We start from the raw sequence: 21993 nt of genomic DNA on the forward strand, positions 1-21993 counted from the left end.
CCATGTCAGCGACACACTGAGACGGGCATGGCCAAGGCCGCCGAGCCCCAAGTTTCCAGCCACCTCTTCTCATACAGTATCTCTTCATTCTCGTCCACCAACAATCGACCTCCAGTGAGCTGCCCAACTGGTGTTGACAACTGACTTACAGCTTACAAAAGCATGTCCGACCTCAGCCCGCACGAGGGCCTCACATGGGCCCCAAGCACTGACGAAGACAACACCTCGTCCGGAGGCAGTTGCGACCAGGGCTGGGTCTGTCCGTCCAGCAGCGATGATGAGGACTTCCTCTGGCCCTCGAGTAGCAGTCAGGAAGGTCTTCTCTCGCCCTCCTCGAACTCTCCTGAGCCTAGCTGGTCCGTCATCTCCAGCCACTCCGGCCACTCCCTCGACTCCCTTGACGCCCCCGACTCCCCCAACGTCGCGGGCAGTGCGTCGGGTGACGTCGCAGCCGACCTTGGGGGTGACGACGCGGCCTACCTTGAGCTCCTCTTGAACCAATGGATTGAGGGCACCTTACCCGCCTCTGCTGTGGACACCACGGCCGCCACCGCCACGTCTGGTCCGACCTACGACTCGGGCACCGAGGAGCTGGAGGACGAGCTCAGCCCATCCCTTCAGGCTCATCTGCACCATATATGCATGCTGGAGGACCCCGAGCTCAACGATTACATCGTCATTGGTCCTCAGGACCTTGTTGGCTACATCGTTGAGGAGGATGAGGAGTAGCACCGTCTGCATGGGACCCCCAGTTCGGCGCTGTGAGTCCCACTAGCACGGGGTCACTCGACGAACCGCACACTCCGTTCTTCGATACACATCAACCTTCACTTCCACATCCTGTTCCCCAGTCTTCTTAAAGCTTCATGCACCGTACTTGTATTGCACTCACACATAGTTCTCGCTATGCATTGCGTCAAGTCCTCCTGAGGGCGGCGGGGATGATGCTGCAAGGCATGTGGCAGTAAGACGAGTTTCGGGAATGAAACCGGCAATTTCAACCAGTTTTCAGCTTGCTGTGTCAGATGTAACCGTGGTTACTCCCTCTGACGCTGATGCACAATTGGTTGGGTGCTGAAGGCAACTGGAAAGGGAAGGAAGCTGTTGGATGCGTCAATTTGATCGATGAGTGAAGCGACAAGTGTCGGGAGAGGGCACACATTCCGCTCGATGGGGAAGGTGAGAGAGAGTGGACCACCATCGCCGACGGGGTCGGAGGACAGAATCCCAATATGTGTGTGCGGATAGTGTAACGTGTGCATCACTGAGCATTGCTAGCGGCATGGGGATCCCCTCCGGTTCGAATACTTAACCTTCCTTCGAGCATAATGATGTAGTCCGACCACCAAAGGCCGACCACCGCACAAGCAGCATGGCTCACTCTTCACCGCTCTCAATGGAGCACAGTATCAGCTCCTGCAAGCATCTCTACAACCGAATCAAGAAGGCCCAGGACGACATCGAGACCGAGTACCTTTACGTCTCCACAATGATGATGCTCAACGAGGGAGTCTCTCCCAACAAGAAGGGAAGGGAGGAGATGGCTGCCTTCCAGCTTGAGCATTTTGACACTTACTTCTCGACGCTCAAGATGCAGCTTGAAGAGTTTGAGACTGCCGTTCTTTCCATTGGTGAGTTGCGGATGAGACCAGACTTCAATCTCCAACTTACTGACAGCAGGAAACATCCCGTACAACAGCGAGGGCTTCAAGGCCGAGGTTGCCAGCATTACGCATGATCACTCGATGAAGCTAGCCCGGTTGAAGCAGGCTCAATATGCCGTGTATTCGGAGATGCTTCGGAAGTCCAAGGCTTTGAAGCAGAGGCAGCCAAAGCGTACGAAGGGCCAAAAGGAGGAGAATCTCCGCGCGGTTCACGAGCTTGTGATCAAGGGCTACTGCGACCTCGTTAAGCTGTACAAGCTGGAGATTGAGGACCTCAACACTCAATACTGTCACGGTACGTGCTCTCTGGAGACCAAGCTGACCACAGATGACGACTTCACCGACGAACTCTCCAAGAAGCGTGGGGCCAGCGACGAGATTGACGAGGGCGCAGTCAAGCGTCGTCGCGCTTGAAGCTTGGCCACCACCGCACTCGGTACCCCCGTTTGTGTTCCTAGTTGTAACCCTCATAACCAAGCTATAGCTTGTAGCGGACACCGGCTTTAAGGTGATGCGAGCAAGTTCTCAGGCAGAGCTAGCAGGATACTTGGATGTATAGATAAGTTGTACTGAAGAACGAGCGGCATGCATCGACTAATCCCCAGCGCTGAAGGCACGTTTGCCGAAGTACGCTTGACAAGCCTTCCAAGCATGTACAGCACACAGACAGATCTGCTTGCGCAGTCCGCCTCGCTCCCTTGAGCAGAGGTGACGGTGTTTGCGTCGCACGACTCGGAGCACAGGATCCCCAACGGGAGCAACCGCTCGATGTGTGCGAGCGGCGTGTGGCCACCACTTACTTATGGCACAACAACCCCATCACTTGATTCCTCACTTCACCCAATCTCGCTCCTCTCCACCTCGTGAGCAAAACACTATTCAGTCAAGCTGACCATAGGGCCATGAGTCACCTCTCTTACGAGAAGGTCGCCAGTGCCGAGAAATGGCACTACGTCGCTACTCGATGCACTCGCGAGGCCGAGAGCAAGCTCTCCAAAATTCAGTCCCAGATCGATAATCCTGCAGAGACGCCGCTGCAGCAGCTACAAGACCGTCTTTGGGATTGTGAGGCCTCTCTCAACACCGCCAGGCAGAAGGAGGCAATGGCAGCCACTACCGTCTGGCTTCATCAAGAGCAGCTCACTCCCCTCTATGGCCCCAGGAACGAGGTTATTCAATCCCGTGCGGAGCTCGAAGAAGCGCACAAGACCGCCGATGCGCGCCCCCACAGCAGCCCTCTGGAGGTTCACCACCGTGGGTTTACTTGTGAGGATAAATGCAGCACCTGTATCCGTACAGGAATGCCCGCTTGTCGTATCCTCCCCGGCGTACCGCAGTGTGCTGGGTGCCTCGACAAGGGCGTAGAGTGCTCGTTGCTTTCTCAGCCAGATGAGTTTGCGGCGTTTTACAACTCTATCCACCTCAGCTATGCCGAGGTGCTGCAGGCTGGAGCCTGGAAGCCAATCCCAGTGGCACCAGCGGCCAAGCCACCTAAAGCCCGAACGAGGCCCTCCCGAGCTAAACTTCGTCCAACTCCCAACGAACAGGATGAGCATCACACCAGGAACAACAACGGTGACACCTGGAATGGACACCCCGGATGGACGCCTGAACATGCAATGTCGAGTACCGATGCGCTAGCTCCTCGTCGCAACCCTGCTCGGGATGCTCGGACTGGGAAGGAGCTGTTCTGGAATCTGAAAGAAACAGACACTGTCGTTTTTCGACAGAGCGACAGCCGTGCCCCTCGCACATGGCGGACTAATCAGTCGCCGGCCACAACCTTTTCTCTCAAGAAGGACCCTTTCCAAGCAAGAGCCATCGTTAGCATTGACAGGTCCCCGGCTGCCACTAGCACTACGTCCTCACTGTCGTCACTTTCGGAGCTCTCGGCCGCCGCCTCAGCTTTCATGGGCAACTCTGCAGAAATGGAAGTGGATCGACGTCGCCCCCACGCTCCGTCACCTCCTCACGCTCGAACAGCCGTGCACATGAACCGCTTCTCCGTGCCTCCATCTGTGGTCTCCGAGGCCACATCGTTAGGTCTTGAGCTGCTAGTGAACGTGGCGTTGCAGAGTAACCACGGATCCGTGTCTGACCGCTTCTTGCCGGACTACACTGAAGGCGCTCCCCTCAGCCACCCCCATCCACCTGTGTCCACGCCTCGATCTGGAACTGTACCCCACGATTTCTACGGTTCGTCGGTCGATACTTTCAACAGCCCTCGGTATCACTCGCGGACCCTCGATCAAGATACAACGCAGCGCGTTCTGCCACAGCTCGAAACTCCCAGTCCTCGGTCAGGCCGCGCACACCAACTTGGTCCCGCGGTCGCTCCTCCCGCCCACTCTCAGCCCAAGCGAAGGCTGTGGTGGCAGGTTAACACCCCAGACGAGAACGTCTCGAACCTGCCTCCTCCGGTTGCTCCTCGCGGAGGGAGCGCCGATAGGGCGGCAGCCCAGCACAGCAAGTCTGCCTGGGCCAACCGCTCAAAGAGCTCTGAGCCACCTCAACCCACCACCCTCAACAAGGGCAAGAAGCGCGCCCACGAAGTCGACTCCGAGCCTCAATACAATCATGACGACCACATGGACGCCCACCACTGGGTGTCCGACAGTCCACCCGCCCGGTATGAGGACTACTATGTGAGCTTTGGCTCCGTCAGGCTGCCGTCTCCGCCAACTCAGATGGATCCACACCTGCCCTTTCAGGTTGCTCCACCCGTTTTTTGTCGTGAGACGTTTCAGAACAACCCTCCTCCCACCGAGCTCTACCTCGCCGACCACTTCCACTCTCGACATAAAGAGCTAGAGCCCCGCGATGCCGGCCGTCGCGAGATACGCTATGAGCTCCACACTGGAAGGTCATTCAATGAGAACTTAGCCACAAACCTCCCTTCTCACAGCCAACCAGCCCGAGCATCCTCCTCAAGGTCCGTTCGACCTCGTGCCACTGTTCCCATCAACTCGAGCCACCGCAGGGCGGCCATGCAACCCTTGGAAACCATCTTCCGGAGCGTGCTCCAAGCCACCCTCAGGATTTATCGGAACGATCCTACCGAAGTGACGGCTCTCGACAAGCTTAACGACGCATTCCTGATCGCCCTGGCCGATGGCGACATGAGTGGTGTGCAGTCTGCATTCTTCCAGTTGGTGGCGAAGGCGCTCTTGAAGCAGAATGGTCGGGCGAAGAAGAATACCGAGCGGGGGATGGAGGCGTTCAAGGACATGTGTGAGATGATCGAGAAGAAGTCAACTGAGTAGCTGGCTGTGATGTGTTGTCGCTGTAGTTGTACCCGTAGTTTTCCTCGCTGGTCGTGGGCTCGTCGTGTTGTCTATAGTCTCTGGTCTTATGTATACCCTGTGCATGACTCTGTGGCGGATCAACGATTTTGCACAGTTTCACAAGTTTTTCCTTCCTGGCGTTACACCCTGATTTCTACGCGCGTTGTGAGCGTTTCGTCCACGCAGCGTCTCAGAAATGTCTTTGAGTCTGAGGTAGAATGAATTAGAGTGCAGGAGTTTGAGGAGGGTGCCCCGCGTGGTTGTCGGCGGCACGTGGACACGTGCGGCCTCGAGTCGCGTCAACTCTGGACACACACCACGACGCGTTGGGGCATACAGCAGATCACCTTCGCCGCCTCAACGGAGCCAGAGGGGGGACTCTTGCTCCCTCTGCCCCGCGTTGTGCATCAGTTTGTCGCTCCAGAAACACGCCTCGTCACCATCAAAACCGCTCGCACCGCTCAACTCCTCGTTCTTCACTTCTCCATTCTCTCTAAGCACTTTCATACCCCTTTCCCCCCGTCCTCCAGCGCCTCTCACTTGTCCTTTGTTAGGACGAGCCTTTCCCTCGTTCTCTTCTCCACAGCCTCACAACGCCAAACACCCGCCCCTAGATCGCCATTAGCGCCATTTATTCATCCCCTCCTCCGCGTAATCGTTACCCCTTGCCCCGCGACACGACGCGGACAATTCCCTCATGGCCACGCAGTCGCCAGCGCGCGCAAAGCTCGTCGCGCAAATCAGTCACGCGGAGTACGCTCTTGTCCATGCCGACGCCAAGTATCAGGCCAGCCTGAAGCAGCCGTTGAGGTTCGGCACGCCTAGGCCCTATGCCTCCGACCCGCTGAAGTCGGCGCTGTACGCGGAGCGCGAGGCTGCGTTCAACGTTCTGAAGGAGAAGAAACAAGCCTTGTGGGATTATGATCATCCCGCCGGCGTCAAGAATTCTTGGATCAAGTCGGTCCACGTGCCGAAGCCTGCCACGACTGTTCTGAAGCCTGTGAAGGTCTACGACCTGCCCGCTGCTGGAAAGGATGAGGACGGCGTCGGAGAGGATGCTGTCGCGACGAAGGCGGAACTGGTTGTGAAGCAGGAGCTCGACGAGAAGCCGACCCCCATCACGGATGTTTCCAGCGAGGAGCTCGACAAGAGGGCGACCCCGGTCATGGAGACCTCCGTTGATGAGCCCAAGGAGAAGCCGACCCACGTCGCGGAGCCTCCTGTCGAGGAGTCCGATGAGGAGCCTATCCCCATCACGGAGGCTGCCGTCGCGGACCCCGGTGAGAAGCCGACCCCCGTCTCGGAGGTTTCTATCGAGGAGCTCAAGGACACGACTCCCCTCGCCAAGGAGAAGACTGCCCCGCGAGGCACGAAGCGTAGCGCCGAGCCGTCGATCTTCATGCCCAAGAGTAAGCGCAAGCTCCCGACCCAGCGGCCGAACAGGGCCACGTTCGCCAAAATCCAAACGCTTGGCGAGGTAAGCTCCTATGATCAGCATCTTGCGAAGGAGCGCGGGAAGCAGGAGGCGAAGAACAGGGGCTGCAGGCGAGCACCGACAGTTGCGGATGGAGTCTACAGGGCCTCCACCACGCCCTATAGCGCGATGCGTCAGCAGGACATTGTTCAGCGCCAAGTAAAGGACACATCAGATCCTATTTCGACGGAGTTCAACAAGCACGGCAAGAAGCGTGCGCAGGCCATGGCGGAGAAGAGCGAAAGTTCGCCACAGAGCCCGGCCAACAAGCATCAGGAGGTTGACAGCCGGGAGGGCGGACTAATCCAGCCTCTGGGCGCGTCCACCTCCAAGGGCACCAAGCGTTCGTTGTCGGACGCCAAGGCCTCAGACCTTGATTCCGACACTGAGGGGAGGCATGCCAAGCGGCTGCGCAGCACTCCATTGACTCCCAAGAAGGTCTGTAAGCTGCCGAACAACCCCAAGGCTAGGTACTCCCAGCCCTTCAGCCCGCGCCGCCCTGCCAGGCCTACGTACGTTCGACAGTAGTCCTGCAGACCGCTCTGTAAAGACCACCCTCTCACCACTTTCCGACTAGGTCAATACCCAATACCCAACACGCGACCGATACCCAGGACTCAATTCGACAACTATACAGCAGGTTAATACCCTTCGAGTTTTATATCCATAGCTTCCTCAGTTCATAATCTCACATGAACTACTCTCCTTAACTACTGACTACTGACTTTTGGTTAACAAATTAGGACTAAGACCGGTTAGAGCTTGGCGGCGCGCTTGTCCTGCTTGCGGGTGCGCACGTCCACGGTGTTCCACCAGGGGTAGTGCACGGGCGCGTCGGCTGCGAGTGTGCCAGTGAACTTGACAGGACGCTTCTCGAGGAAGCTCGCGACGCCCTCCTTGATGTCGGGCGTGCCGTAGAGGTCGAAGATGAGCTTCGAGTCGAGGAGGTGCTGCGCCTCCGGGCTGTCGGTGCCGCGGTACATCATCTCCTTCATGAGCGCGATGGAGACACTGGAGCAGTTGGCAGCGACCTCCTCGGCAATCTCGAGGGCGCGGGGGAGAACCTGGTCAGGCGTGTCGAGGAGCTCGGAGAAGAGGCCGTCGAACAGCTTCGAGCTGGCGGGGTAGACGGCGCCGGTCGTCACGAGGTGCAAGGCGCGGGACATGCCGATCAAACGCGGGAGGAAGTAGGAGGAAGCCGCCTCCATGACGAGGCCGCGGCGCGAGAAGACGAATCCAACCTTGGCGTCCTTCCACGCCACGCGGATCGTGGCCGGCAGAGTCATCGTGACACCCACTCCGACAGCGGCACCCTGCATAGCAGCGATCGTGGGCTTCGGGCAGCGGTAGATCGCGAGGGCGACCTGACCTCCACTGCATGTTAGCTGCAACTGCTGTTCGACAGCTTCTCCAGACCAGCGATCAGATCTGCGGGGGAAGGTTCTGGCGGCCATCCCCGCCTCGGGACTCACGTGTCACGGTGTCCGTTGATGTCGTCGTCAGAGCGTTGGAACGCGCCCGAGAGGTCGGCGCCAGCGCAGAAGATCTTGCCCTCGCCCGCGAGGACAATGACCTTAACACGGTCGTCGACGGCAAACGTGTCCCAGGTCCGCACAATGTCGGCAGCCATCTCGTACGTGAACGCATTATGCTTACCAGGGCGGTAGAGCTCGACGATCTGGATGGGAGTGACGCCTGGCGCGTTCTCGGGATGGTTCTTGATGCGAATGTGGCGCACGGGGAGTTCAGAGTAGGTCTTGGGGACCTTGGGAGGGACGATGGGCTCGGACATGGCGACTGGAGTTGGAAGTGACGGAGGGAGGACTTGGAGGTGGGCTGGACATTGGTGGTGGAGGACACTGGTGGAGGTTGATATAGCGTATCTGGGCGTCGGCCTTGTCCGCCCCTGTACCGGCAACTTGCTCTCCGGAGGCCAGCGTGGGAGACTGAGCTGATTAGATTGCTTCGAGCCAGATTATTAGCGGGATCAAAAGCTGATTAGATTTGGACCAGAGGCGTATTCCGCACAATCGGCGGAGACTCGGTGTCTCCCACCTCTCTTCCGGCCGTAACAGCAATGATCGCGATCGCTGACAGATGGGCCGCCGACAGGATGTACACCAACATCCATGCTGTGGGGAACATCAGAGTGTCCTAGTCTTGTCATGAGCATCAGCGGGGCACCTCATGTGGGGCGACGGCGCTCAGGGCCGCCCCCGCATACCCCAGCGTCAGTGCATGCATTCTTGACCGCAATCCTGCAGACTTAAGAACACTGGTCCACGACGAATCCACCACCCATTCAAAGGAGTTAGCGTCCTTTGCTGAATGCAAGATGATGGTGGCCTCAATATGGTGAGCAAGTGCGGAAGTGATGTGGTGATTCCCGACCGGTCTCGGCAGCTCCGGCTCCTGAAGATGCCGAGCCATCACCACCGAGGAACCAGCACCAGCGGGGCCCGCCGCTGTGTTTTTAACTTTCCTTCAACCATCCCCTCTCTTCATCACCTCTACCACATCGTCTTCGGCACCCTCTCACGTCATGTCACAGGTTCGCGCCGACTACCGCAGCGTGCGCGTGCCTCAGAAGCCGTCCATTTTCCAGCACCGCGGTGGCATCGCGTCGTACCCTGCTCCGAAGGAGGGTGTTTGGCCCAAGATCCTCGTACCCTACCGACCTTTGCTGGGCTTCCTGCCGCCGCCAGAGGATAAGGCACGTCCGGAGCCGAGGCGAGAGCCCCTTCCTCCTCCTGAGGGATGGGTGAGGACGCACCACGCTGCGCCCGCTGCGTATCCCCGTCTCTATCGCGAGGGACACGGAAATTTGGGCCACGACTCGCAGCCCTGGGGCACTGTGCCGGACGAGGAGAGCAAGGAGGAGCGCGCGAAGCGGCTCGGAGAGTGGTGCGAAACCCTCGTTCGAGGACGGTATGACTCGCATGCGTGGAGTCTCGAAGAGGCCAAGGAGGCCGCGCCGCCAAGACAGTGGATCAGCGTTGAGCGATGGGCTCGTAAGGATCCAGTTGGGGGTTACACGCTCGTGTGCACTCACGCGGGCGGGTTGCAGAAGGAGGTGAGTCTCGACTCTCATTCCAGAGTGTGCAGAAGCTGATGATGTAGCACTGGCACACGATCATCCGCGAGATCATCAGCCACGACCCCTCCGCGCCGGCTCAGGCGTTCGGCGGCGGCCCGCTCGGTCCCCACAACGTCCGCATAGACGAGGTCTGGATGATGGACGATTTGCACCACAACGAGAGCGTGTATCTCTCTGACGGTCGCCTGGGTCCCCTCCAGAGCTGGGAGGACACGGGGCGTGACTTTCTCAACCTCGTCGCGCATGTTGTGACCTCCGCGCCGGCATGCTCAGACCGTCCCTGGGATCTTCCCTGGTCTTCTACTCCCGAGGTGCCGCGGAAGGTGATCGGGCTCGGACACTCCTTCGGCGGTGCGGCAATCTGTCATGCCGCGCATGCGAGACCTGAGCTCTTCGCGGGAATCTGCCTAGTCGACCCCGTTCCTGTGCCCTGGTATCTCCCCAAGGAGGACGGATACCCGAACCCCACCGCCGCGTTCCCCGTGACCCCCGTCGTGCTCAAGCGGCGAGACACCTGGCCCTCGCGCCGCGCCGCCCGCGAGCTCCTGGCCTCCAACCCGTTCTTCGCGGCCTTCGATCCCGAGCAGTTCGACGTCTACCTCGCACGAGCCCTCATCCCCTCTGACCCCTCAAACCCCGATGGTGAAGTAACCCTCGCGACCCCAATCTGGGCCGAAGCATGCACCTTCACGGAACCCGAGGCGGGCGCAAGGGCATGGGACAAGCTGCCCAACATTCCCGTGCCCGTGGGGTGGATTATGGCCGGCAATTCGGCAACAACGTACGGCGACAAGAGGAGCCAGCAGATGGTCCACCGCCCGCCGAGGGCGAGGAACGAGAGGTGGCTCCAGGCCGAGCACCTGCTCGTGCAGGAGAAACCGAGGTGGGTTGCGGAGAGTCTCTGGCGGTTCCTTGCGACGCTGGATGCGGGGGAGTGGGATGCGCCGAGCCCTGATACGAGGGACGCGAATCTGTGATGGGCTTGCATAGATACAGTTACAGTGATACAGCGATGCTAGACTTGCTTTTGACTATAATGGACATGGCAATGGCACATGCGAAGCTTGAGACGAGACAGGGTGGGAAGATGTGACTTCACATTATACCGCGGCGAGCGTACCTAGCGCCGTTCGCTGTCGTCAGCTCGACCTCAGGATGCAGCTCACCATTCAGCATGCCCAGCAACTGCTCACGGCGATTTTGTATACGCTCCAGGTCCCTATGCCTCTTGTTCTCAATCTCGTAACAGCGGCGATAGTACTTTTCCTGGGCGCGGGCTAAGCGGTGACGATCGCGCGGAAGGACAGGGTACCCGTGTGCTCCTATCCCTCCCATAGGCGGTAGTTGGCCAGAATGGCCATAGCTGATGCTCTGTGGTAGCTGTGGTAGGCCCGTATGTGAGTGGTGCATCACCTGATGTGCGTATGCAGAGTGGCCGTAACCGTATGAGGAACTGTATCGAGTGGAAGTCGAGCGCAGTGGTCGAATCGCCTTCCAGTATCGATACTCGGCCGTTGACCTCTTTTCAGCTGCGCGGTATTCGATCCGCAACTCTTGGTCGTGAAGTTTGCGCAGCGTGCGGATATAGTAGCTTTGCGTGAGGCTCATGGTGAACAGTGTAAGTGCAAGATCTGGGAGAAGAGGGACATGCTTATATTCATATCGAGGAATAACGGGAGCAGCGTTGCCACCCGCTGAGCCTGGTACGGATGGACGTACCAGTATAGCAGCAGGGAATTGTGACGTGAGGGGGGGATAGGTGAGGATGCGCCCATGGTATGGTTCCGCCGCGAACACACATGCGTGCGCGGTTGATCCTAACGCCCATGAGGGCTGAAGAAACCTGTGATCAATGATGTCCTGGGCGTCAGTGACAATGCATGCATGAAGCAAGAAGCATGCTGCAGTCTTGCTCCTGTCAGCATGCTCGCATCAAGGGAGTGGCGTCGCCTTCCATTTCCGTGCATTTCACTTTAATTTTTGAACAATCGAACAATAAAGCTTCCAAATACGTATTCGTCACGTGCTTGGAGAACGCACGTCCCGGCTAGTACCCAGTATAGTGCTCCGGGGTGAGCGCGACGAGGAAAATGGTCGCGACCATGCCGTTGTCCCAGTCCTGCTTGCGCACCAGGACGACGACGAATGGGATGGAGGCGAGAAACTTGGCGAAGTCCTGGTTCTTGCGTGCATTGTAGCTGTCCACGTTGGGATAAAGGACGATGTAGACGGGGAAGCTGTCCTCAAAGGCTTCCCAGTACAGGGGCACGTCGGCGGTGATGAGGTTGTTCTCGCGTGCAGTGTCTGCCGTTAGCGACCTGGTTAGGCCCCCCATCAACTCGGAGAGCAAGGAAGCAGGCGAGGAAAGTCTTTATAACACCAGCGGGTCAAGAAGAAGACCGGGTGACTCACGGTACATCTGCTGCGCCTCCCACCAGGTAAAGTCGCGCCCAGAGTACATACCCTGGTCCCAGGCCGTACTGTGGGTGCACGCACCGGCACGAATGCAGATGCGAACAAACATCCATTGAAGGTCCTCAATGCGCCGAACATTCTGATCCTCCGCGCCTGGAATGCCAGGCAGCTCCATGAACGCATTCTCGATGGCCGCCCACCTTTCGTAGTCGGCCGGAGTCAGACGGGAGATTTTGGTGTAGTCATTCTCCACGGTCATCGTGGGGCGAGGAGAGGGAGGAGCGGGAGGATCGATCCAGTTCGGGATGGCAGAAAGGGGCACGTGAGGTGCAGGGTAGGTAGGCGCGGCATCACCATTGGACGCGTTGGCGACCATGGCGTGGTGGTCGTATTGGGTCGTGGTGTTGCTGGCAGTGGCGCCGTTCGCGGGGTCGCTCGGGTTCATGACGACCTGCAGTCAGTACATTCTTCGTTCGTCGATCTGTCACTGAAACTGACTGGGCGGAGAATTGTGAGAGCTTTGAGATAGTTGAGGGATGAGAGGAGGGGTGGATAGAGGAACACGACGATGAAGAGAACCAGGAGGTAGGCGGGCACCGTGCAGTTTGGGGAGATTGGTCGCTATTTGCAGTTGTAGTGCTGTGCTGGAGGTTGTGTGGATTGGTGCAAGGCCACATGGTCGATGACCGGACGCGGCTGGACGGGCTGCTAATCGTGAATGTCCAAGAAGGCCTCGTTGTAGAGCACTAGGCAGTCGATGCTGATCGAGCTTGAACCTCGTTAGTTATTCCAGTCACCTCACAGCAGTCGCTGCAAACCCTTGAAGAGTGAACTTTGATACATGAAGTATGTACGGAATGGTATCGGAAGGCGAACAGCAGGAAGCTGCGGGAGGTCCTGCGTCTGCGGCCAGTCAGCCTACCCCTGAGGTCACTCACACGTACTACTCCTGAGGAGTCGGCTGCTGCTTCATGACCGCGTTCACGCGAACAGCGAACTCGCGAGACTGAGCCTCACGGAGGCGCTTGTAGTTGCGGTTGGGAGCGGCGAGCTTGAGCAAGTACGCGCTCTCGTGCTTGGTGTGCTTCTTAATGTGGACCAGGAGCACATGGCGCTCCTCATCAAGGCGCTTCATGTCCATGACGTGGAGCGCCATAATGCAGTCCAACATCTCCTGCTTCTGGGGATCGGGAGACATCGGAAGGTGGGTAGAGGTGGGGACGGTGGTCATCGTATTTCTGGGCGGGGAGAGACGGTTGGTGATGAAATGAACAGTACAAGGACTCAAGGACTGGCAAGTAGTCAAGTCTTCAGTCAGCGACGAGATGGCTGCGATGGCACATGAAGCAGGTAAGGATGTGTGTTCACACTCGGCAGGCTCGGTCGCTCGGCGGCCTCTGAGAGCTGTGCCGTGGTGTGCCGATATTTTGCCTTGGCGGAGCATGCTTCCATGCTGTCTGTCGCACTTCTCATAGTGTACTGCGTGGTTGGGGCTTTCTCGCTGCAATATGCACTCGACACCGATCAGCACTGGCCAGTAGGACTGCTGTTCGAGTGAGTCTGATCGACCACCCTCGACAGCACGATGAGCACAAGCGCACGCTAAAATGCTTTGCAACAGGAGCCGCACTGACGGTATGCATCTCGGCGATCTTTTCTGTGAGTATGCATATCAATCCGTGCATGTGCAGACATTGACTGGTAAGGAACGAAGGATGCACGCGCACAACGCCAAGTACCGCGAGGACGAGCGCTGTTTTCACGATGTATGCCTCGATGATTATTTCCCTTCACAGCTTGGCCTTGTGGAGGGCAAAGCGATTGTACTTCATATGCTCCGCGATGGCGTAAAAAAGGATGCGCGACTGCACCTCTGCTTCAAGCTTCTCCAAAGTGTGCAGGGGATGGCGGCCCTTAGGTTCACCGAACGACTTGATGAAGTCGCGCAGTTTGCCATAGCGGTCTCGAAGCTCAAGATAGCGGCGGGACCCTTCGGGGGCCGGGATCTCCAGCGCAAAGTCGATGAGACCACGGTAGCGGAACTCCATCGCTTCGAGGTGGCGCAGGTTGCTGGAGTCCTGGAACGCAATGAACTCGAGAGCGAGACTAATCTCACCCTGGATTGCAGGAGCATAGTCCTCTAGCTTTGGTGGAAAGGTGGTGGAACGGCGTGGCTGGACTGATACGAGAGTGTCCGGACGGCGATTCCTGTATAGTTGGGCGGCTTTCGCAGAGATAACGGGCTGGAGGTCGTAGCCCCTGGCCATGGCTTGCAGACTGCGAAGATGGTCGACGGTGTGCCAGAACCTGGACCAGTGCGGGCTCCCACTGTTCATTGTATGGGGACTGAATTCTGACAAGGGTCGATTGCGGTGAGGGAGGAGTCGTGGGCCGAAGGAATAGGTGGTGGAGTGAGAAGAGGACGAAGCGATCACTGATGGGATGATGGGATGAAGAGGTGGAGAGGGAAGGCGGTTGTGTCCCGCGCGCTTTGTAGAAGAGAGCAGAGGAACAGCGACGCGTGTTGGGCGTGTAGGTGCATCACCCTAAGGTGCAACAGTGCGACGCGGCGGTCGACTCATGTGTTCCGCATGCGCGTGCTCAATCCGTCCGGTTGGCACCACGGGCACTGCAATGACTATAGTTAATACCGAAGGTATTCAAACTACGTAGTAAAGAACCGCTACCTCATGAGCGAGCGGAGCAGCGTGTTACACCAGCATTGGAAGAGGCACAGTTGTTCATATCGTAATTTACACAATTTCTCATAATTCCGTGCCCATTCTGTCCTCAAAGTCCAGTGTCGTTATAGAGAATTCCTCGCGTTCGTGACTCGATGCTATGACGCTATGTAATGAATGGCTTGACCCTCCAGCTCCTCGTCTCAGCTGGATTCATCCTCGAGCACGTCGTCCGGTAGAGCGAAAGAGGATACGAACTCACCCCACGCCACCACCGGGTCCGTGCCCTCTTCAGGCTTTGCGGCTGCCAGAACCGCCTTCCAGACCCCTGGCTGAGCAGCGAATGTCTCCAACATGTGAGCGAGGTAGCGCTCCCCAGCCTCGTGGTAACCCTCGTCATAGCACGCCTCCAGGACAAAGTCCGTTTCCAGATACAGCTCCGAGACAGTCGAGACGCGAACTGCGAAGCGGAGTTGGAGACCTTGAAGGGCCAGCTGGAGGATCGTGTCCAACGCTGCCGCCACTCCTGGGCCGGTGCCGCGCTTGGCGTAGAGGATGATGCTCAGGTTGTCCCAGAGATCGAACAGCACGTCCCTCTCTGCTTCAAGCTGCGCGTTGAGCTGCTCGATGGCCGTTTGTAGGGCGGCGAGAAGGACGGGCGGGGTGAGGTAGAGAGGAGGGGCGGGCTCCGCGGGCGTGGCGGTGGCGCTCATGGCGAAGGGGTGCGACAGTACTGGAGAGTCAGCTTGCGGCTCAATTCCGTCAGCTGAGAAACTTACGCAGAGTGGATGTTTTAAGCGGGTTGGGTCTGGACAGTCAGCTGTGGTCCTCGTCATTCCTAGCTGGGGACGTACTTGCTTCTCTTTTAGTGACCAGAGACTGGGCTGGCGCATCAACCTAAGCCGTCTTTTGTGATAGCTGGGCAACCAACTTACGCGGGGCTGTTCGTCAGTTATGTTCGGGAAGAAGGTAACTGATAGACTCACAAAGAAGCAGCGTAGCTTCGGCTTGAAAGAGTTGACGTCCTCTCGCACTGGAGCTCTGATGTGTCAGCTGGCCTGTTCATGGCAGCTGGTTCACTTACCCGAAGCTGCGTGTGAGCTAGTCCGCGGAGAACGATAGCTCAATGACTCACGCTCTGCTGGCTGTTAGCTGATCCCGACGTTCATCGAAGCTACTCACGTGGAAGAAGCTGTCAACAAGCTGTCACAGCGGTGCTGTCACAGCGGTGCTGTCACAGCGGTTTCCGGGCTTCTCTAACTCTGCCTATCAGCTTGGCAGGAACAACAACTTCACAGCTGAAGTGGATGACTCACTTTAGTGACTAGGGTTGAGGCCGGCTTGGATGTGTGCGAGCTTCGAGATGGCCGCAACCGTACAGTACCTGCTTGTCAGCTCCTGTCGGAATGCAATACAGCTGCTGCACTCACTTTCTCGCTGTATCCGCGCCCCGTCGCCACACCGCTTGACTCACGGCAGGTGCCAGGTGGCTGGGAATGAGCTCGCGCATGGTTGTTGAAGCTCGGCTTACAGTGCTGGCCGTCAGCTTCGGTGTGCATGCATTAGCTCGACTCACCGTGTAGTGGCCGACTGCGAAGGGCGAGTCGTGATGATGTCGTGCCGCTTTCGTCCGCTGGGTGCTCAGCTATGCCTCTTCCCCTGCAGCTGCTCACTAGAACGCGGGCTGACGGTCAGTTCTGATCGCCGGATGCACAACTCATCACCACGTGTCTCTTGAACCTCGAAGGAAGAGCGCCTGCTCGTCAGTTCTGCATTCTCTCCGTCAACTGACAGGTGGTGGCGAGAGTGGAGGTTGGATACACTGCCACGTCAGCTAATGCAGACGGTCTCAGCTGACGGTGCTTGTGGTGAAGTCTGGACTCTGGCTGTCAGCTCGCACGCGAAGTTCGGAGAACTCACGGCATGACCCTCTGGTGACGTAGGGCGTCGAGCAGCCGGCTGGACTGTCAGTTCGATGCTCCTGGTCCTGGAACTAACGAAGATCGCGCAGGGGGGTTGGAGTCGCTTCTGGTCGCCGAATACCGTGCAACAGGGGCCGGCTGGGATGTCAGTTCTGGGATTCCTCTTCCGAACTCACAGTGTCCCCTCCCAAAGGTTCGAGACGAGAGACCTTGCTTGTCAGTTCGTCGTCGGGTTCGACTTAACTGACGAGGATTGACGGGGAGGCAGATTTGGAGACTGCGAGTCAGTTCATGGACCGGGGTCGAGGAACTAACCCAGGACACGGGATGACGGTGGTCAAAGCCTGGAACGGAGGATGTAGCGCTGACAGTCAGTTTATGGACAATATCCAGGAAACTGACAAAGAACGCCAGCCTGTTGTGTCAGTTACGTGCTCAGGGAGCTCAACTCACTGCCCAACGCTTTCTTGAGAGAGGGAGAGAGGGATAGGAAGGCTGGGGTGTCAGTTGACTTTGAGTGTGGTTCAACCTACCGCCTTTCCGTCTCAGCCCTTCAGAGGAGGAATCGATGTTCCGGCTGACTGTTTGTCAGTTAAACCATCTCAGCTCGCTAACTGACCCAAGGTGAGGCGGCTGCGTGTTAGTTCAGGTTCTCGTCGAGAACTCACAGCGCGGAGTCGCCGACGAGGGCGAGAAGGGATCGAATGATTTCACGGCGAGTAAGTGGCGGCCTGATCGTCAGTTCGAAGCACCTTGAGCAGCAACCGACCACAAATCCAAAGGTTCCACCCCACCTTCGCCTCGTTATTCTCGAGTCCTTCTCATAGAAGACTGAAATGTCAGTTTGTTCCGGTTTTCCCCTTGAAAACTCACAAGCGCCGCGACCCTCGAACGTGCGTGCGGGAATGCGGGGGATGTGGCCGATAACTGGGTGTCAGTTTGTCTCAGCAGGTGGTGAAAACTCACCCGCACAGAAGAACGTGGTAAGAAAAGAGAGAGAGTTACCCTGAGGGGGCGAGGGGTGAACTGCGTGGTCAGCTCTCTTGATCGGATTCACAAAGCTCACCGAACTCGTCGTCTCGTCGCGCGAGGTGATGCCGAAGCTGGTTGTCAGCTAGCGTTTCCAGTACTGGCAGCTCACCTCGTCTGGGGCGACTGGCGGTCAGCTATCTTGAAGCCAAGTACGCAGCCCACCAGTGCGAGGACTGGACGTCAGCTTAGACTGCGAGTTGGCGCTAGCTTACCGTGTATCCTTACTTGAGACGAAGCCTGCGGGTCAGCTCAGAATGGATGGTCTTCGAAGCTCACCCTCAGCTACTACAGAGGCTGTCGAATGGAAGGAGGAGGGGTGATGAGTGAAGAGTTGGAGGAAGAGAAGACAAGCTGGGACACACAGCCACGTCGCCACAGCCTGTGCCCGCAAGTTCCCGGGGTGATACGGCGTTTGGAAACTTGTCGTGACCGAGGCATCCTTGACGAGGTGCAATGTGTGCGAAGTGCTAGGGGCGCAGCAGTGCAGGTAATGGATAGATTGAACAAGAGGTGCAGAAAGGAAGCGGTGCGGCTGTGTGTCCACGACAGCCCGGTTGGGACGTCGCGCGCAACCGTGGGACGTGGGACGATTCTTTTCCGCCGCGGGACAGAAGAATCGGGTCAGATCCCGCTGGACCGTCCGCAGTGTGTTGCCAACCAGACCAAATGTTAGCGTAGGTCGTGGAAAGGGAGGAGAGTCGGCAGAGTAGGGGTTTCTATGCCGGTTCTCGGATGGGCGATACGTAGAGAGGTTGCTGGATAGGCTGCTGAGGTAGCGTGATGAAGAACGACCTCGTGTCGTGTGGAGCCTCCGAAAGCTACGCACGCGATAGTGACTTCAGACTAAACAGGGCAAAAAGCCCAAGCGGAAGGTCACAGGACCTCACCACTCTGTTTGTGGCCCACCCCGACAACTCATCGTTGCCCTCCGTCCCTCCTCCACCGCAAACAACCGCCACCCGCCACTCCTTCCTCGCCATCTTACGTAACCATTCCACCACCCCCGCTCAACACCCTCATTGCAGCTGCGCAATCAGCTCCAGGCCACTTAGCTCAGTTGGTTAGAGCGTATGCTTAACATTAGCAAAATTGGTACGCATAAGGTCGGCGGTTCGACCCCGCCAGAGGTCACTCCTTTTTCTCCTCCCCCAGGCTGTCCTCCTCCCCCAGGCTGTCCTGCTCCCCCGGGCTGCGCTGTGAGCTCGGGCCTGGAATGCTTGAGAGGTGAATGTTGGAAAAGCCATAGAGAGAGTAGAGTGGGAGAGTGGGAGAGTGGGAGAGTGGGAGAGTGGGAGATGAGCAGACGTCAACTGGCTGGCGTTGCTCGATGTCGTGCTGGTGAGTGCGTCAGTACGCTGGATATGTACCCCCCATACATATCCGCGAACAATGCAGCTGCCAGTATCCAGTTAGTATCACCCTCTACACGCCAACCCCCCTACCCCACGTCCAGGGACAAGAATGCCATCTCTGGTTTATAGTTTCCACTACAATTACACAAAAAAAGTCAATCCCGCTTGAAAAATGTTCACAGTATATCCCCTCACGCATGCGCGGCACTGGCAGTGTTCGCGCCGAGAGGGTGGAAAAAGACCATAGGGACAATGTTCGGATGCCCTTGAACTGGGCCGGATGCTGGATTTGGGGGGGGGTTGGGGGAACAAGAGGCGCACTCATGTCGATCGCGAGCGTACATGCCGCCGCTTACGCCGCCGACGCCGGTGCCGACGCACACTGTCACTCGGACTCAGGGGCCTGGCGCACTACGCCTCGCGCACGACGCGGCGCATGCGGTTCGTAAAGTCGCTCACGCGCTTGGTGGGCAGTGTCTTGCGCCTGAGGAGGCCTGTGGCGCCGCCAGCCGTCGGTTTGGGCGAGTTGGTGCGCCCGTCGCCGTTCCACAGCGCGCCGCGGCGCGGGAGCGTCGTCGTTGACGGGCTCACCTTCTTGTTCTCGTAGATGATGTAGCCGCCTGCGGGGGCGTCGTCGTCCGAGTCGCTGGGATACATGCCCGTCGCGGCGACGCCGGCGCGACGCCGGGACGGCGACGGACTGACTGGGTCCGCGCTCCGTGTCTGCTGACGCGACGTGCCACGACGCCGCGGCTTGGGCTGCTCCGGCAGCAGGTCCGTGACGGTCGCTTTTGGGAGGGTCTTGGCCGGCGCAGTCGGCGGTTGCGGGCTCCGCGGCTTCTCGACAATATAGTACCCGCCCTTGGGCGCCTCATCGTCCGAATCGGACGGAAGCATGAAGTCTGTGTCGGCGCGCCGCGGCTGTGGCCGGCTCGGAGACGTAAAGCTCGGCGACTGGACGCGCGAGCTCGTCGGGGTGCGGGCGGTGTGTGGTGATTGTGTGCGGGGCGACGCCGGGCTCTTCAGTGACGCTCTTGCCGCGAGCGAACTCGTGCGCGGCGACAGACCGCTGACCGCGAGCGACGATGAGGACGCACCCACGTTCTCGCGCTTCGACGAGCTAGGAATCGGGCGCGGCTGAGCGACCGCATGGTTGCTCGCGACAGCGTGTTCCGGAACAGCAGTCGGGATCGAGATGCCGCCAGCTCCGCCGGCCGGGTACTCGAGCGCCGTCTTGTAGCTGTCTCCGCTCTCTCGCCGGATGACGGGCGGCCGGCTCGCGCCTCGTGTCGGCGAGTCTGTCCGCATGTCCTGGCCAGATCCCCGCCGTCCGAGCGGTGTAGGGGATGGCGGTGCTGCGGGCGCCTCTCGGTTGTCCTGTCGAGACGCCTCCTGCCTGGACGGGGGTCGAGCGCCAGGGTCGTTCGAGGACCCCACAGTGGGAATGACCCCGCTGTTTTGACGCGACGCAATCCGCTGTCTGTCAGCTCCAAAGCGCTCATATAGCTCACCATAGTCATGCCAAAGACGAACGACGCCTCGTGATCGATCAGGAACTTGACGACGTCCTTCGAGACGGCGCTCTCCGCTGGCCGCATGTCGTGGCCGCGGTGGTGGAGGATGCCCGGCTGGAAAATGACAGCTAGATCTGAAGCCAGTTAGTGCGTTTACTACCTTGTAACGTACTAGCCGCGGTCATGAGATTCTTGTCCGATTCCTTTGCGAATATTCCCAGGAGATCGAGCACGTATAGCAGCAGGAACTGGTTCTCAGCCGGCATTCGCCGGATGAGCCGCTTGTACTCGCGTATCCTCTGGTCGTCCGAGAGACCTGGCATGGTCGCAATGTCGCGGAACTGGTGTCAGTTGTGTAGCGAACTTGGAAACTCACCCTGTTGTAGAACGAGCACGGGATAACTGGCTCCGGCATCTGGGTGAGGAAGCGTCGGAATATCGTCGCAACGTCGTGCGGCGTGTACATCGTTTCTGACCAGTCGAGATGGAGGCCGTACTGGTGTGTGCGTCAGCACTGCCTCGATACACACGGCAGATCGGCAAGACTTACGTCGGGTCCAGTGTCGAATGTCAATTGGAGATCTCGCATGCGCTTCGCCGAGCCGGAGACGCGGAAGACACCCTCGATATCCGTCTTGCCCTTCAGGTAGGCGCCGCAACGGGCGACGGCGATGGGAACCTCGCCCCACATGTTGAGCGAGCCGTCGGGTGCCTGCGTCGAAATGGACATGCCGGCATACTGGAGCACGACGTGGAGCGGGACACCGAACTGGAGGCGGGTGTTCATCGTGACCGGCGTCCGCGTCGGCGCCGACGACTTGGGGTTGCTGCTGAACGCCTTCCACCATGTCTTCAGGCCTTGAGTGCTCTTCTCGCGCTCAGACATCTCAGCACGAGCATCAGGCGAGTCGCCAGAAGGTTGCGGTTTGCGCTTGGTGGTGGTTCTGCGTCGAAGAAGTCCAACGGCGCCTCCGCTGCTTATAGGCTTGTCGTTCTCGTAGGACTGTCCCCCAGCCTGGATAGCCTGCGCCTGAGTGGTCGATGACTCGCCCAAAGTGGGCTGCGCCCCTGCGTCACCGGCCGTGTAGGCATCGGCAGAAGGGTAGGCGACACGGCCGCGCGCCGGCGCAGGCGGCGGTCGAGTCGACGGCATGGAAGAATGGTGCCCCAGGGCGTTGTGGGCCTAGGAGTAGGGGTGTCGCAAGAGTTGGGGGTGGAATGGTGTGTGGAATGCTGGAGCTGGGTTTGTTGGCTGATGCAGAGAAATAGCCTGCGCGGTGGGTGGCAAAGCAAAAGCGATGGAATGGATCGAGCTTGGGCAAAGCGCGACGGTCGTCGGTTGGTCGTAAACGAGACGTATGCTGTTACGAACGCGAGACAAAGGGGAGAGCGAGGTCAGCTGGGGGAGGAGTTGCCCGACGTCACTGGTGACTCTCTGTGGTGGTCACTGGGTCGAAAGACGTTGGCTGAAACGAGGCCGGACGCGTTGACGCAGACAAGGTTCTCGACGGCGGGAGGCGATATGAGAAGAGCAGGAATAATGCACACGGCGGGAGGT

At 58.6% G+C, this 21993-nt stretch overlaps 11 protein-coding genes and 1 non-coding gene across 12 annotated transcripts; 6 read left to right on the forward strand and 6 right to left on the reverse strand.

Annotated features, from left to right (window-relative positions):
* Nucleotides 1–162: 162 nt before the first annotated feature.
* On the forward strand, nt 163–729 carry A1Q1_01392 (uncharacterized protein; the record flags this gene model as incomplete). The annotated part of the gene is made up of 1 exon (XM_014324431.1): nt 163–729. One exon carries the CDS (start codon nt 163–165, stop codon nt 727–729), a length of 567 nt encoding a protein of 188 aa, XP_014179906.1.
* A 667-nt stretch (nt 730–1396) lies between these two features.
* Nucleotides 1397–2078, forward strand: A1Q1_01393 (uncharacterized protein; the record flags this gene model as incomplete). Its single annotated transcript, XM_014324432.1, has 2 exons — nt 1397–1631; nt 1678–2078. The coding sequence occupies 2 exons, from the start codon at nt 1397–1399 to the stop codon at nt 2076–2078; spliced, it is 636 nt and encodes a 211-aa protein (XP_014179907.1).
* Nucleotides 2079–2566: 488 nt separating this feature from the next.
* Nucleotides 2567–4927, forward strand: A1Q1_01394 (uncharacterized protein; the record flags this gene model as incomplete). Its single annotated transcript, XM_014324433.1, has 1 exon — nt 2567–4927. The coding sequence occupies one exon, from the start codon at nt 2567–2569 to the stop codon at nt 4925–4927; it is 2361 nt and encodes a 786-aa protein (XP_014179908.1).
* Nucleotides 4928–5645: 718 nt separating this feature from the next.
* On the forward strand, nt 5646–6950 carry A1Q1_01395 (uncharacterized protein; the record flags this gene model as incomplete). The annotated part of the gene is made up of 1 exon (XM_014324434.1): nt 5646–6950. The coding sequence occupies one exon, from the start codon at nt 5646–5648 to the stop codon at nt 6948–6950; it is 1305 nt and encodes a 434-aa protein (XP_014179909.1).
* Nucleotides 6951–7177: 227 nt separating this feature from the next.
* Nucleotides 7178–8214, reverse strand: A1Q1_01396 (uncharacterized protein; the record flags this gene model as incomplete). The annotated part of the gene is made up of 2 exons (XM_014324435.1): nt 7178–7796; nt 7895–8214. 2 exons carry the CDS (start codon nt 8212–8214, stop codon nt 7178–7180), a joined length of 939 nt encoding a protein of 312 aa, XP_014179910.1.
* A 750-nt stretch (nt 8215–8964) lies between these two features.
* On the forward strand, nt 8965–10496 carry A1Q1_01397 (uncharacterized protein; the record flags this gene model as incomplete). The annotated part of the gene is made up of 2 exons (XM_014324436.1): nt 8965–9495; nt 9543–10496. The coding sequence occupies 2 exons, from the start codon at nt 8965–8967 to the stop codon at nt 10494–10496; spliced, it is 1485 nt and encodes a 494-aa protein (XP_014179911.1).
* A 38-nt stretch (nt 10497–10534) lies between these two features.
* On the reverse strand, nt 10535–12379 carry A1Q1_01398 (uncharacterized protein; the record flags this gene model as incomplete). Its single annotated transcript, XM_014324437.1, has 4 exons — nt 10535–10550; nt 10640–11362; nt 11574–11823; nt 11932–12379. 4 exons carry the CDS (start codon nt 12377–12379, stop codon nt 10535–10537), a joined length of 1437 nt encoding a protein of 478 aa, XP_014179912.1.
* Nucleotides 12380–12877: 498 nt separating this feature from the next.
* Nucleotides 12878–13165, reverse strand: A1Q1_01399 (uncharacterized protein; the record flags this gene model as incomplete). The annotated part of the gene is made up of 1 exon (XM_014324438.1): nt 12878–13165. One exon carries the CDS (start codon nt 13163–13165, stop codon nt 12878–12880), a length of 288 nt encoding a protein of 95 aa, XP_014179913.1.
* Nucleotides 13166–13724: 559 nt separating this feature from the next.
* A1Q1_01400 (uncharacterized protein) lies at nt 13725–14270 on the reverse strand (the record flags this gene model as incomplete). The annotated part of the gene is made up of 1 exon (XM_014324439.1): nt 13725–14270. The coding sequence occupies one exon, from the start codon at nt 14268–14270 to the stop codon at nt 13725–13727; it is 546 nt and encodes a 181-aa protein (XP_014179914.1).
* A 548-nt stretch (nt 14271–14818) lies between these two features.
* A1Q1_01401 (uncharacterized protein) lies at nt 14819–15328 on the reverse strand (the record flags this gene model as incomplete). The annotated part of the gene is made up of 1 exon (XM_014324440.1): nt 14819–15328. The coding sequence occupies one exon, from the start codon at nt 15326–15328 to the stop codon at nt 14819–14821; it is 510 nt and encodes a 169-aa protein (XP_014179915.1).
* Nucleotides 15329–18611: 3283 nt separating this feature from the next.
* On the forward strand, nt 18612–18700 carry A1Q1_t345. The gene has a single exon. It is a non-coding gene; the product is annotated as a tRNA-Val (tRNA).
* Nucleotides 18701–19332: 632 nt separating this feature from the next.
* Nucleotides 19333–21588, reverse strand: A1Q1_01402 (Rho GTPase activator; the record flags this gene model as incomplete). Its single annotated transcript, XM_014324441.1, has 4 exons — nt 19333–20549; nt 20608–20734; nt 20812–20931; nt 20986–21588. The coding sequence occupies 4 exons, from the start codon at nt 21586–21588 to the stop codon at nt 19333–19335; spliced, it is 2067 nt and encodes a 688-aa protein (XP_014179916.1).
* Between the last annotated feature and the right edge of the window lie 405 nt (nt 21589–21993).

The sequence above is a fragment of the Trichosporon asahii genome (assembly GCF_000293215.1).
Source record: "Trichosporon asahii var. asahii CBS 2479 unplaced genomic scaffold scaffold00050, whole genome shotgun sequence".
In the NCBI taxonomy this organism is placed as follows: domain Eukaryota; kingdom Fungi; phylum Basidiomycota; class Tremellomycetes; order Trichosporonales; family Trichosporonaceae; genus Trichosporon; species Trichosporon asahii.